Genomic DNA, 16,553 nt, shown 5'->3' with positions numbered 1-16,553 from the left:
TATAATAAATATTTTTTTAAATAGTTACAGTAGACAGTATAAACAAATGAAGAAAAAAAAAATATATATATACACATACACTATATATATATATATATATATATACACTATATATATAATATATATATATATTATATATATATATATATATTATATATATATATATATATATATATATATATATATATATATATATATATATATATATATATATATTATATATATATATATATACATATACACACACACGTATATACATACACAGGCTAGGAAAAAAAAAAAAAAAAACATTCATCGGCCACTTTATTAGGTACGCCTCTCCAATTGCTCGTTAAAGCAAATTTCTGATCAGCCAATCACATGGCAGAAAATCAATGCGTTTAGGCATGTAGACATGGTCAGGACGATCTGCTGCAGTTCAAACCAAGCATCAGAATGGGGGAAGAAAGGTGATTTAAGTGACTTTCAGCTAAGAACAGGAAACTGAGGCTACAATTCGCACAGGCTCATCAAAATTGGACAATAGAAGATTGAAAAAAACGTTGCCTGGTCTGATGAGTCTCAGTTTCTGCTGCAACATTCAGATGGTAGGGTTTGAATTTGGTGTCAACAGCATGAAAGCATGGATCCATCCTGCCTTGCATCAACGGTTCATGCTGGTGGTGATGGTGTAATGGTGTGGGGGATATTTTCTTGGCACACTTTGGGCCCATTAGTACCAATTGAGTATCTTGTAAACGCCACAGCCTACCTGAGTATTGTTGCTGACCATGTCCATTCCTTTATGGCCAGTGTACCCATCTTCTGATGGCTACTTCCTGCAGGATAACACGCCATGTCATAAAGCATGAATCCTCTCAGGCTGGTTTCTTGAACATGACAATGAGTTCACTGTACTGAAATGGTCTCCACAGTCACCAGAGCTCAATCCAATAGAGCACCTTTGGGATGTGGTGGAACGGGAGATTCGAATCATGGATGTGCTGCCGACAAATCTGCAGCAACTGCGTGATGCTATCAAGTCAATATGGACCAAAATTTCTAAGGAATATTTTCAGTACCTTGTTAAACCTATGCCACAAAGGATTAAGGCAGTTCTGAAGGCAAAAGGTAGTCCAACCCAGTACTAGTAGATGTACACAAAGTTGCCAGTGACTATATTGCAAATGTATCTATAAACTAATAATTTATTAGTAGGTTTAGGCAAATATCCAATAATTGGCCCATTTGAAGTTCCTAAAATGAAACGACACCACTTTGTATTAATAGATTATAAAATCAAAAACTCCACACTATATATTTCAACATTACAGTAAGAGTCATTTTGGAGATTTGCAAGACCATAATTTGCCACATTAAATGATTTTACTTCTTTATTTTTAAAGATGATGGTTAGACTGCTTATCCAAATTAAGAGAAAATTATGTTAAAAAATTTATAAATCAAATAATAATATATGCTATGACAACCAATATGTTACTGATATAAAATACTTTGTATCCAAAAAAGACAATGTAGATTTAACAACATAGTTGAGTTTATAACAGCTTTATTGCCTGTTTTGATTTGATCAGTCATTGGAGGTCATTCCACAATAAAAATCTTAAAACAGGTAGTGTCTAAAAATCAATGACATGACAATTATCAAATAAAAATGTTAAAACCTCACAATCAGATATTCAAACAAGCCTGAACTAAAAAGCAAACGAGTGTAACTTGTCATCGGTTTGACTTTTCCCTGAATCATTTCTTCTCCACGTGCCTCTTTAAAACGAAAACTTTTGAAAGCTAACAGCAGTGCAAAGACGTGGATCATCATAATGCTAAACTCCATCACTGACAGAGATGATATTGACAGATTTCCTACTTTTCTCCTTACTCTCATGACACTGAGGTCTCAAGTGTTAAATGTTAGACTGATTTGGCCTTAGCGAAGCCCACTCTGTTATTCTCCCTGTCAAACACAGTGTAGTACTGGCCAATGAACACATCACCCAGAATCCACAGCGGTCCGGCAGGAGGTGGGATATCCAGACCCATGAATCCACTCAGGCAGATGTCGTGTCCACCCTGGCTCTCCTGCAAACACACAGAGTTGTAATATTGTTATTGTTTTCATACATTTCTCATTCCTTGAATGAATAAGAAACACAGAATGTAATACGAAAGCATGTTGTGAATAGCTAAATAAACTACGTTAAGGTTTTTTTTTTTTTTTTTTAATAAAAAAAAGAATAAATAAATAAATACGTTAAACCTAATTTAAATAAGCTATTTTTAAAATACTTACGCTTGTAAATATTTAAATGTAATATTTGTGGGAAAATGCCCATCCATCATAATAATATTAATAATAATAACAACAACAACAAACAATACAAGAAAATAAAGAAAAAAAACTCCAGCCACATGACTTTATTCTGACTCATGCATGACCTTTTCACAAGCAACACCTCGACTTCACAAAAACAGCAGCCCTGACGTGACAAAAATAAAGCTGACCTTGAGTATGTACTGTTCTCCATTCAGAGAGTAGATCTTTCCACCCAAGGAGAATGAGATGGTGGGGAGCGTCGGCACTTTCTTACAGTCCACCATGTACTACAGAGGAAACACGTTTGAGTAGAGAGCATCATCACATTTTGGCATTTCAACAAACGAAGCAGTCTTTAAAATACATATCAAGTCAAAATTTTATTCATACACGCAGATGTATACACACATACTTGAAGACAGAATTTGTCACCTTAGAATTTTAAGGTGCTATCTGACATTTTTGTCAAAATTGAGTTATTCACTAATTCATTAAATGACAACTCGTTTACATTATGTGATGTTTTTGTATCAGTTGTTTACATTTTAAGACTTTGTAGATAAAACCTTTTCTGTTTTTTAAATAAAAAGTCGAACTCTAGCTTGGCTCTATAAGGTTCTTTCTGTGAGCTAGTCAGCATTCCACTGGACTACTCTGTTGTTAAAAATTGTAAAATATTAAGTGTGAAATATTTTATTTGTGTATACATAGTCAGTGAAACATTTTTCCGTGTTTATTAAACGTTGTTAAACAACTCAATTGCTCATTGTCTGCTTGCTCTGAAAGTCTAAATTTGATATCAAGCCTTGAAGGGCATGTAGTTAATTTAATTCATGGGGTATTAATTACAACAATAAATACGACCATATTAATTACATAAAATAAACATCTGCACTGGTCAAAATATTTAGCACAGCCTTGTATGCTTGATTTGAACAAGAAAAAATATTCATCCTAAAACATTAAATAAATGTTATAGAAAGCACAAATGTAACTCTCAAACATCAACAAATTGTTAAAACACTATTTTTTTATTATTAAATTAATAAGCAGATTGATTGTATTTCTTAAAAAAAAGGAATGCTTCATTAAAGATCTGCCAGAGAAACCCTTATAATTCCAAGCAGAAAATGACTTTTTAGAATGTTCTATCTGCATTTGCCGTTTATTTTACCCCAATTTGCAAATTGAAGATAATTTTGATCATTTACATTTAGATCACAAAATCATTCAGAACGCAAACAGAACCTTATAATTCCAAGGTGACGAATTAATAACCCTTCTGTGAAATTTGTAACTGTTTATTAGATATTTCCTCAGTAATGTTTAACAGAGCTGGGAATGTTTTCATAGTATTTCCCTGTTATATTATAATATGTAGAAAGTCTTTTTTTCTTTTAGCTTGGCCTGGGGGAAAACTATGCTATGGCTAATTTTATTAGCTCACTTAAAATTTTAAGGTACAAAACAAACCCTTGTTGTTCAATGACTTGCCCAATTAATTGCCCTTTAATTTGCATTTTCAGCTGAATATTAGTATCTTGCAAAATAACTAGTAAAATATTATGTACTGTCATCATATAACTTATAAGTTAATAAAACTATTATTAATACTATAGTTAAAGTTAATAATAAAGTTATAGTTATTAATCTTAATTATTAATATGTATCATAATTGGTGATTAATTATCATATTAATTTTATAATTGATTATTAAGTAAAGTTATTAGTTAAATTATTAATTAATTATTATTAGTTAATAAAGTTATTTATGATTTTATGCAAGCTGGTAATTCTCTGCAGTTTTATTTGTTATTATGAATATGATATTGTCGGCGCCAATAGCCTAGTGGTTAAGTGCGCCGACATATAGCACCATGGTGCTTACGGCGACCCGAGTTTGATTCCCGGCTCGAGGTCCTTTGCCGACACTTCCCCTCTCTCTCTGCTCACAATACTTTCCAGTCTGCAACCTCTACTGTCCTTTCCAAATAAAGGAGAAAAACCACTAAAAAATTATTATAAATATGATATATATTAATCATATCATAAAATGTATTACTACTACTACTACTACTACTACTACTACTACTAGGTTTTAAAATGTGTTACAAAAAATGGGAAACATTTGAAAAAAAAAAGTCCTGACAAGAAAATTACATTTTAAAACCGTAAACCGTAAATTTTCTTTAAACCGTAATATTAATAATAAAACCTATTTCCTGATATAACTCTTTATACTTTATTTTTGATCACAGAAATGTAGCCTTTGTGAGCAGAACTAAAACAAAATTTAAAGAAATATTTTTAAAAGAAACACCATTATTTTATAATAGTTGGTAGATTTCTGGAGATCTTTAAAGGTACAGTACCTCTCCCTGCATCAGAGGGATTGCTCCAATAGCCTTCTGCAGAGCTTTGACCTCAGCAGCTGGGCCAGTGATCAGAGACGTCCCAGTGTCCACAATGGCTTCACATCCTCCTTTACACAGAGACAGTCCACTGCCGATGCTCATGCTAAACACACAAAAACACACGCTTATTGTTATATTTTCTGCACTGGTGGTTCAGTGGTAAAACACTTGCTTCTCAAAAGACAGACCAGCCAATTACATTTTAATTAAATGACAAAACTGTGAACTCAATCTTACACAAAAAAGAAGACAGCAAAATGTTAATTATGATGCATTTTAAGGAGCAGTTATACCTTAAGAGTTAGCCTATTAAAATAGGTCAAGCATCATCTACTGTTACAAAGTAAACAATGGACACTTCATGCAATTAGGATGTGAAAGTCATGCAGGATGGAAATGAATTTGCCGAGAGACACGTTCTTCCTTAAAATAACCTTGTTTCTTGAAGTCTTCATTTTAACGGTGTGCAATAATAAAATATCAATATTCTAGAAGATTCTTCAGATCACAGTTAATCCCTATTTTTAGGAGTGTGTTTTTGTGATGGTGCTTGACTATTTTAGGCTTCCTCTAAATACATTATAATTAACCACATACTGCCAGATTGTTCAAAAGAATGATTCATTTAGAAACCAAACGAGGGCTGGCTGAGGCTTACTGTGTACAGAACTACATTGATTAAACTGCTTACCAGCTAATGAAAGTGTACTTTCTATATAGTATGAATGAAATTTAGATGAACTGGATCTGCCATGACATTACTGACACAGACAGAATCTGTGGACATTTTTGCCATTTCTGCATTTTTTTTTTAAATTTCTTTAAAAAAGAAAAAAAAGAAGAAATTATTTGTATATTAGTGTGAACCCGTAAACAAAATAACAGTAACTCAACTTTTATTTTAAGGTTATCCAATCACAAACACAGTAGGTCTTTTATAAACTAAAATATATGAAAAAAAATTGCTAATTGTATTGTGTACAAATCATCATGCATTTGCATATTATACAATATTATATAAAAAAAAACTGAACAAATCATTTACACACAATGACATAATTAAATCAACTGAATGCATAACAGGCTCAACAATCTGAGGAAATTTTTGCAGATGCAAATTCTGTGTGGGCTACATAACTTTCCAGCATCAGTTGCATGTTTTTGCTGTCAGTTACAAAACCTCTCTCACAGTCTGAAGGACAGTAAAGTCTTCACTACATGTACACTTTAGAATCTCAGCTGATGTAGTATGACAACTTGGTACTTTAAAGCTGCTTTTCCACTGCATGCTACAAATCTGTTCACTTTGTAGAAAAAAAACTAAGCAAAATAATGCAATGATGTCGCATTGTACATTGGCTCAAGCACATGTATCATTGATGGTGTTGGTCTTAGTTTGTCCATCATGGTCCAAATAAAGCAAATTCGCCAGCATATGTGCACTTGTTTGTCAACACTTATTCAAGGTTTCAGCAAGCAAATTTAAGACTTAAGAGCAAGAAGAACAAAACTTAAGCCTTATATTCACCTTATTTTTTGCATGCAAGTGGGCACAGCCATTTGGATCTTTTTGGCTCGAGACGTCCGGTCTCATTCACTTCCATTAATTTTTAGACACTAAAACAGCTCGCCTGCTGCTTGATATCGCAAACTGATGTTTTCTTATTATAATATTCTGCTTTGTCTGAATAGTCATGCAAGTATTTGTAAGTAGTTTGACCGTTTTCGCAAAAACGAGCGCACTTCCGCATTGAAGAAGGTCAATAGGGCTAAATGCTAAGGATTTTTTTTAATGGCCCAGCAGGAAAAAAATTTACATTTGCCCCTTCAAAAAAAATAAAATAAATTTAATTAGTTATTTCCTAGCCAGATATTATAATATTAGTTATGAATATAGTTTTATTGAGATGTATTGCTGGTGATTGGATGTGTGTTGGATCGACTAGGTAGCGTTACATAAAGGGAAATTAAGACCCGTTTAAAATTATTTAAGACCTACAAGACAATATTTCAGTGAATTTAAGACATCTTAGGACCTAAAATTTTTGTTGGTCACACTTTATTTTGATGGTCCATTTGTTAAATTTAATTACATTGCATCTACACGCCAACTAATTCTCATTAGATTATAAGTAGGCTGATAGGTTGGGGTTAAGGTTAGTGCAAGTTGACATGTACTCGCAAAGTTTCTTAGTCAGTTAAATGATTGTTGAAGGAGCAGTATTAATAGATATTAAGCAGACAGTCTACTAATACTCAATTGGACCATCAAAATAATTTAGGACATTAAGACTTTAAGACCCCTCAGACCCTGTTTTTATTTTTCTGTTATTTGCTCGTGCCTGTGCAGGTCAGCACAGAATCTATTCTGACCTTTGAGAATTGATTCAGAATTGTTAGAGAAAGAATCGCATTGCGTTTATTATACATTTAAATAATCACACAGTGTCTGTTTATCTAAATCTAGCGGGTTTGGTGTTTTTTGTCACAAACCCAATGACTGTCAACCTGAATAAAAGCAACATCCCATTTAAAGTCATGCTCGTGTGTTGACATTCAGGAAATCAGAACTCTTGTTTTTGTGATATTACTTAACTCCATCAAACATTACGAAATAATCATTATTAGTTAAACAATATCAATATTAAACAACAAAACTTAAATTACAGGGCATTCTAACAAGCTTTATGCTGTAAATGCTTTAAGACGCTTTAGTTTTTTTGCAAAATGAGTGACATATGAGTGATAAAGTCAACTCACACTACTGCTACAATATTAAAGAGGAAGATCACACACACCCCTAAAGGACAAATGTATTATTCAGCACAAAGACTCAAAAATCTCTCACCCATCCATGTGAATCTGCCAATAGGCCTGTCTGCTGATGTCCACATAGTTGAAATCTCCAGTGTAATATTTGGGGTCTGTTCCTCCCAGCAGCAGCTCGCCACCAGGTTGAGTGTCAGGGTTTCTTTCAGACAAATAATACCAGTGTCATTTTTAACCATCAGGTCTGACTTTCAACTGCATTTATTGGATGCTTACATTAGACTGACATTTGTAACATCTGGATGCTCTATGTATAAACGTACCTGTTCAGATAGAAAGAGAAAACATTTTTCTCCACTTTCTTCTGGCTCATCATCATGTCGAAAACAGGAGGAACCCCATCGACGGCGATGCGAGGATAGGCCATCCCGAGAATACCATCAAACTTGGCAGCGATGAAGGCCACTCCTGGCTGCTTGATGGCTTCTCCAAATATCTGCTTCTCAACTGCAATATCTCCAATCTTAGAGAGGCATAATAGATTGCTTTTTATTGCTTTCAACACATCAGGTGGCAAAAACTGTGTGACTGTTGATTCCTACCATGCATGTGTCCTGGCTGAGATACCCGGACAAGCTTCCTGATCCATACTGGATAGCAAATTGAGTCCCATTCTTCACATAGGTGCTTGATTTGCCCCCATTGTACTTGTGATGAAGCACTACATGGTTAAAGAATAAAAATAAAAGTCACGATAGTTGCATTTAGAGGTCTGCACAGGACAAATTTTTTAGTCCCGCCCCCGCGAGGTTTTATTCCGCGCTCGCCATATATTCAGCCTTCGTTCACCCGCTGTCTGGTTAGAATAATTTTCTACCCGACCGCTAAATTTAGATCTGGTTTCTAAAATCTCATGTTTAAATTAGGTACTACCACAAGAGAGAGATAACAGATGAAATTGTAGGTTGTGCAAAGATTGTAAGCTTAATTTCAGTTTTGTTTGCCCACTTTGTGATGAGACATGAGCACCGCCTTAAACCTGAGGTTTCAGTCTTGCGATAATACCTCAAAGTTTTATCCTTTAGCAGTCACCGTGCAAAGGGTAATTATTTTTTCCATTTGTGTCTATGATGCATGAAAAACACTTCTATACGTCAAATGCCTGATTTGGGTTTTCTAACAGTAAACTGACAATTTTTTAATGCAAGCTGAATACAGCGCATCTTCACATTGATCTCCCATGTTGGTAAAGCCCGCTCTGAGTACGTTATGAACATGACGCACGCACAGACGGTGAGGAAACAAAGCACATGCAGAAAGCACTGGTCATGTGTTCATCACGTGTAACAGTCATGAGCACTGGCTATACCGGTGCTCAATAAGAATGAGGAAATCACAGATATGCTGTTCCGAAATAACATCAGGACTAACGGTCAGGACTAGAGCGGTTAGCCCGCCCGCTCCCGTTTAAATTACACCAGAGTAACCGACCGCTACAGTGTTTTATTCGGAAATTTATTCCCACGCCACAAGAAATCTGGTCTAGTTTTTATTATATTATAGCATTTTTATTGGTAATCAATTTCAGCTTTATTAACATCCAAAAGTATAGTAAAGTACGATACTACACGGAATAAACAGAGACATATTCTTATTTTACATGTCAGGGCAATTACCCACGTATAAATAAAGACTTTAGAACAGAGATGCCAAAGTTGGCCAGTTGGAAACCTTTGATTCGGCCCGCCAAACAGAGAAGATATGGACAAATGATGGGGAAAGTTGGGGTGAATCCCTCAAACAGAGATTGTCATTTCTAATTTTACCTAACCTTTAATTTGTTTGTTTAATTGCTGAGCTACAAAAAAGCAAAACTGTGAATTAATCAGATTTTTAAAGGGTCATGAAACGCCCAAAATTTCAATATTATTAAATTAAGAAGTTACAATGGCAACTTTATTGTAATACAGTTTGGTATATTTAGCTTCGGCCCACCACCCTCAGTCAAGTTTGTATTTTGGCCCTTCATAATAAATAAAATAAAATAAAAATGTTGGGCAGCCCTGCTTTAGATCTATTTTTCATGTTAACTAATAAATTACAGTAAAAAATACTTTAATGATTAAGTTTTAAAACTGATAGATATAATTAAATGTTTTAACTACATACAGAGCCCACATACATTTCAGAACACAATTCATTCATATAAAAGTGACATTAAAAAATATCTAAATGCATCTAATGTCATACAATTAAATTTTTGAACATTCATAAAGTAGTGAAATTATGATGAATTTTACTTGCATTATGAAACACCCAAACATTCACATCAAGCAAAGTTATCACTAAATCTAATCTGCAAGAGTTAAACGCAAGCAGCTATGTTGAAAAGTTGATACAATCTATGACAAGATTACAGAAACATACTTGCAACAAGTTAATTAAAAAAAAAAAAAAAAGTTGCCACCGACAAACTTGAGCAACACTGTGCCAAACTGAAGTAACTTCTTGTTTCTGAAAGAATTCACTTTAAATGAATAATGTAAAGACATCAGTGACCTGACAATGCATTGTGAAATAAGCTGGCAGACTCTGTGTGCACTTACAGCAGGCGATGTCAGTCAGGGAACAGTGGACTGAAGGTACCCACAGGTTGGAGGATCCAGTGTCAAACACCACAGTGAAGGTCTGGACAGGAGTGCCAAGACCAATCTCGCCATAGTACTGAGCCTGTAAACAAAAACCCCAATTCATCCAAAATTCACCACCACAACAGACTGCAGGCTAGAACAAATGTGTTTCACAAAGGTTTACAGTTTCTAGATTCTCATAAAAAACTACTTGTGTCTGCAAATCTTGCTTGTGACTTTTGTTTTGCTGTGAAATTAATTTTCAGACAGGTTTATATTTATTTTTTAGACAGCACAACACATTTCCAATGAATTTTTTTCACAAAAGTTAGAAATAGTTCACCCAAAACTGAAATTCTGTCATCATTTATTCACGCTTGACTTGTCACAAACCTGAGTTTCCTTGAGTTTCTTTTTCTACTGAACACAAAAGAAGTTATTTTGAAAAATCATGGAAACCTGTAACGATTGACTTCCATGGTATTAGTTTTAACTGCTACAGAAGTCAGTGGATACAGGTTTCCAACATTTTTCGGGGCAAAAATTGTGTTTAACAGAAATTGTGTTAACTTAAAGCTCAAAATTCCCATATTTTTACTTGAAATGTTTTCAAGAGGCTTATAGAATAAAACAAATATTAACACTTCACTCAAACTCATTCCTAATAAATTCTGAGCAACAGTGTTTGTGCATGTATTGTTTACAGGGATACGAAGTTGTATACTAATAGAAGTATAACTTAGTTGTACTCTATGTAAGGTGTCCCAGTAATTCAAAACCCTTAAAAATCATAGTTAAACCTATCTTGGAGGCTCTATCTACTGGACATTATTAATTTGAAACACACCACAGCTAATTTAAATGGTACCAGTAAGAAAACTGAACAATTTTGGTTACACATGAGAGAGACCGTATCAGTCATGTTTCAGTCCTTATTTTGTACCTATTATTGCAGTATTACCGTTTTTATTTTATTTTACTTTTTTGTTGGGTGAATCTCGGGTTTTGTTCAAAATGAAAAATGTTCGGTAAAAAAAATTTAAATAAAAAATAATAATAAAAAAAAGCATACTTTTTTAGGTTATTTATCATATTTATAGGTTACTTATCATAGGTTTTGGGTTTAGGGTAAAGCTATATGATAAGTGTTCTTTAACTGTATAAAATGCATAAGGCCTATGGAGTCCATGATGTAATGTATTTTTTATGCTATGTCGACAATCAAGGCTATTTTCATGGCAGGAACATTTCAATAATAAATATACAATTAAAAACAACCAACAAATGAATAGCTCAATTAAATAAGATTTTAGTGTTAATTCATGATAAGGTTCTAAACATTTCTCCTGGTGTTACGAAGTCTATGAAAACAATGGAGGCCCTGTATACCATGTATACAAGTATATGTGTGTGAAATGCATACTGATGATCTATGAAAGACTATAAGGCAGGAAAACATTTACAAAGGAATTAATATGGCACATAACATACATTTCCCATTCATCATGCAAAACAAATGCAATCTTTGACCACTAAGAACTTCAAGCACCTAAGCCTGTTAATAAATCTATGACTGGTAATAATATCAGCTGCTTGTTTCCAAATCGGATTGTTATAGCAAACTGTGGCATTGACAAACAACCTCATGACTGGCTGTCTGTAACAATCACACCACACACTATCACGATGTCCATTTCATGAACATGACAGGAAACTGACAAGAATGTTTTTTTCTGAATACAGATGACAGAACAGGTTTCGGGTTCACTTTTTTTCCCCTCAACCGTAAATCACGTTCCACCATGTCGACACTTCACTTTAATCATATGACATGACTGAGCAAAACAACTGCATGTTAAACTATAACTGACTGTCCTCATTCTTGCAACTTCCTGAATCTATAACTTTGTGCTAATAAAAAGTGCACAGACGTTCATGTGCCTCTGACGTCAAATTTACTGATTTACAGTAATGCCATGCTCAAATTAGAGTCTGGTAAATGATTTAAAGTAGAGTTTAAATAATTGGTTTATTTTTAGAATTAAAATCTGCTGATAATTTATTCAACCTATGGACTTGCGGAATTACAAAATTAAAAGGGTTTCACATGATTCCAAAAGACAAACTAGGGTCTTATCTAACAAAACAATTGTCAATTTTATTCAAATAAATAAACAACAAATATAATAATAATAAAACAATTAAACAATAAATACACTTTTTTTTAATTACGAAAATATGTCATTTTTGACTGAAGAAAAATAATTCACTTTTTGGATGACAAGGGGCTGAATAAATAAATGATCAAAAATGTTCATTCTGGAATAAACCAATCATTTTAAATAAATGTGAGAGCATACAAATGCACAAAAACCACAATCAGCCAACACAAGAAATGATGTCAGCAAGCAGTACTCACATCTAGGTAGTTTTTGAGGGTTTCTGGAGTAGGATCATTACTAGCTGGGAAGCCCAGGTTGTATTTTAGGGAATTAGAACTAGATACAAGCTCCTCTAATGATCTGCCAGAGTCACTTAGTGTTCGTCTGAGGGTCCGAAACTTCTTTAGAGGAATCCTGAAGAGAAACGCACAGAAACATTAGCTTTTACACACACTTATCTTGTGGTCATAAAGCACCTGCTGCAAATTGCAATATTCTCATGCAAGCAAGGTAAAGTTTACACGTATCAGAAATCATAATGAACTCAAATAAAATTTTGCACCTCAGGCTTGATTTACTACCACGTATATGGCAAGATAGTAAAAGCTGTTGTGTTTTGGACTTTGAAAGGGCGGTGAGTCAAACTAAACCCTAGTATGTGGGTCAAGACATTAAAATCTAAAGTAAAAACAAAAAAAGTTCTTTCGCCATGATTAAATTCCAGTGGTAAAGTTATAGATATTTTGCTTTATTACGGTACTTAAGAAAATAATATTTTTGGAACTTAATTCCTGTATTTCTACTTTGGGAAACTTTTAACGTCACATGTCTTAGGGCTGGGCTGATAAACAATACTATATTGAATCACGATAAAATTTATGTCAATAACAATGATAAGCTCTGGATTTTTTTACTCTATATTGATCTAAGAACCAATCACACAGCAGAAATGTGCAACAATGGGAATACAAAAGGGTGTTGATATTAGAGATCGAATTTTCAGCCATCATTTAATGGACCGTCTAATTTTTGTGGCTTTAGTCATTGTTGGCGTACTCTTTTAAATTTGTAAGCATTAACAACTTGTATCAAAATATATATTGCTATTGTTTAATATGGAGCCCATCTCTAACGCCACTACACTCAAGCATAATATTGCAATTTTTACAGCACTACAACTCATAAAAATCATTTAACACTTAAAAACATTAAAAAAACATGGTTGTTTGTTTTTTTTTTCTTACTTTTACTATAATGAACTTAAAATGGAGTCCTTAACTTTAAACATCTTTAGGGGCAATTTTGTCTTATGCCATGTTATTTGTTGCAATTATTTTGGCTTTGTTATTGCAAACAGCATATATTTAAACAAAATGCATTTGTCAAAAGATCAACTCTTCATCCATATATTCCTTTTAAACATCTATTTTGCTCTAGGTATAAACAATAGTTAAACCCAAGACATTCATGATAAAAAAATATCCACTGAATACATATTATTACGAAATATTATACACATACATACATACATACATACATACATATACACACACACACATATAAACACAAACATACATACATACAAGTTCAGCAAATGGCATGGAAAATGATCATTGCAGGCTAAAATAAATTTTACTAAATCACTATTATAATTATGTGCATGCATGTTTTACTACGGTTATCAGAACATATTTTTTAAGCATACAAGGCAAAATGTCTGTGTTACAATGTTTTTTTTTTAAATAAAAGACAATCAATAATAAAATTCATTAAAATGATTATTTATGATCTGTTATTAAAGACAGTTATAATAAAAACAAATGTGCTTAGCCTTAAGAATATTTTGTTTTGTTTTTTATGATCAAAATTAACATTATGCAAACACTTTTAAAGGGTTTAAAGCCTTAAAACTATGGTATTTAGGTAGTCATCTTTAGCACTGATTCAAGTAAAGAAATCTGTCAATTAAAGTGTAAAGAAAATATTTTCTGTAGACATGTTTGTAGATTTATTTTCAATTGGCATAACATTACAAGTGTTGATATTTTTCACGCATCTATCTGTAGTTTTAATTAAGTACTCAATCTGTGTATTTCATCCACCACTACCATCATCAAGCTTAAATGAAATAGATTTCTAAAGGCTCAACTTCAAAGGGACCTTCATGTTGATACATAAACAGCTCTTATTTCTGCTGAGTCACAAAAAATAATGATCAGTCTCTGTCTAATGGGAGACCCATACCTCTGGGTGCTTTAATCATTTTTACACAAAGGGCTGTTATCTCAGTCTAGTCAACTGCCTACATAAACAGCCTTTCACACATCAACGTTTTAAGACACACCTGTTAAATTATAAGGTATAATATTAATAAAACACGAGTACACAACACAAGTGGATGTACAGCAGTGCGATTTGCAAGTCACACCGCGTGATAATGATCGGATTGCGTTGTTGGTTTTGTAAGTTTGTTTGTTCGTTCGTTTGACCTTACCGGACAATAGCGTCGGACGTGCAGAAAAAAGCAGCAACGAGCAGCAAACAGGCGATTCTCATGTTGGCGAGCCCCCAGGACCTGTTAACGCAAACGAGAGCAGTATCGCTGTGTGGATGTTGTTATTGTGCGATCTAATATGTAGGACAAACAGCCACAGTCAGCTGACACAGTGTGCTGCTGCCGAGCAACTTTTGCTCACAGTCATGTGACGGCGCGTCGAAGAGCGTCAAGGCTGCGCTACATTCTACGCAGTTCATTAGAGATTGATGATGTGAACGACGCAGGAAGATTAAATTAGGGGTCGAGTCTTTTTGTATTCATTATATTGAGGTAAATTGCATTTTTTTGTTAATCAGAAATGTGAAAATAGTCCCTCGTGAAAAGGAAATTATTTGTAAGTGTAACGATTGTATCAAAAATGTATAAATGTAAAAAAACACAAATATTTAAAAGATTTATTTGAATTGTTTATTATTTTATTTAGCAAAATTTTAAAACAATAATTAAATTAAACAGTTTTAAACATGTTAATAATTATTCAGTCTACTATTTTTATGTATCTATTATTTATTCAATAATTGTATTATTTTAAACACATGTTAACACGTGAATTAAATTGTTTTATTAGCTTTTCCTTAATTCCTTAAAGTCAAATACATGACATGGTGGCTCAGTGGTTGCCGTCGCCTCACAGCAAGAAGGTCACTGGTCCCAGCTTGCTCAGTTGGCATTTCTGTGTGGAGTTTGCTTATTCTCCCCGTGTTGGAGTGGGTTTCCTCCTGCTGCTTCGATTTCCCACACAGTCCAAAGACATGCGGTGTAGGCAAAGAGCATAGAATCTAAGATTAAGATAGGTGATTCCAAGCTCTTCGGTATAGGTGACTTGAATGAACTAAATTGCCCACAGTGTATGTGTGTGTGAATATGAATGAGTGAGTGTGAATGAATGTATGGGTGTTTGCCAGTACTAGGTTTGCCGCTGGAAGGGTATCCGCTGTGTAAAACATATGCTGGATAAATTGGCGGTTCGTTCCGCTGTGGCAGCCCCTGAAGAATAATGGGACTAACCAAAAGGAAAATGAATGAATGAATAAACCTGAAAAAATTAGGGGGGAAAATCATAAATTAAATTAAAAAATAAATTTATTTAGCTTATTATTTAATTTTACATTTATGTAGCCATTATATTATTTGTATATGTATATTTATTAATTAATTATTACATGTATTAACTGTAGTAAATTCACACAGATATAAATTATGAGCTTTTATTTAGTTAAATGTAAATATATTTAAAAACATGTGTTTCTTTTTTATTATTATTAAACAATTTTACATGGCTATTAATTTGTCATGTCACTGGTTTATAAATGTAGACAAACTGCTTTAATTAAACAAGAATTGCCGTATAAAGTCCAAATAAAGTTCACACAGATTTAAATGTGTTATTTAATCATTTTTATTGGATTTTAGTCAATTAAAAACCATTTAAAATAACTTGGCCACTGAGAACTGGTTCCTAATTGAATTTTTTTTAATATTGCAATATAGTAAAAATAAAATAAAACAAGATTTTTAAATATAGTTACAAATTTCAAAGTCTATTGGAAAAAAAAAAAAACATGACCAGTTTCATGCATGCTTCCTGCAGTTGGTATTACAGACTATTATAAAATATCAAAACATAAAGGAACTTAAATTTGTCAAAGTTCATTGTATGAAATAAAAAAAGCCACAAAGTGCCTTGAGAAACAAAAATGTTTAATT

At 33.3% G+C, this 16,553-nt stretch overlaps 1 protein-coding gene across 1 annotated transcript; it reads right to left on the bottom strand.

Annotated features, from left to right (window-relative positions):
- Positions 1–1,532: 1,532 nt before the first annotated feature.
- Positions 1,533–14,983, bottom strand: LOC130245523 (cathepsin D). Its single transcript, XM_056478240.1, has 9 exons — positions 14,784–14,983; positions 12,547–12,703; positions 10,104–10,227; positions 8,100–8,218; positions 7,821–8,020; positions 7,577–7,699; positions 4,687–4,831; positions 2,503–2,601; positions 1,533–2,079 (listed from the first exon to the last, which is right to left on the bottom strand). Exons 1-9 carry the CDS (start codon positions 14,843–14,845, stop codon positions 1,912–1,914), a joined length of 1,197 nt encoding a protein of 398 aa, XP_056334215.1. The 5' UTR covers positions 14,846–14,983; the 3' UTR covers positions 1,533–1,911.
- Between the last annotated feature and the right edge of the window lie 1,570 nt (positions 14,984–16,553).

The sequence above is a fragment of the Danio aesculapii genome, chromosome 18 (genome assembly GCF_903798145.1).
Source record: "Danio aesculapii chromosome 18, fDanAes4.1, whole genome shotgun sequence".
NCBI classification, from domain to species: domain Eukaryota; kingdom Metazoa; phylum Chordata; class Actinopteri; order Cypriniformes; family Danionidae; genus Danio; species Danio aesculapii.
This window is presented reverse-complemented; position numbering and strand designations above follow the sequence as displayed.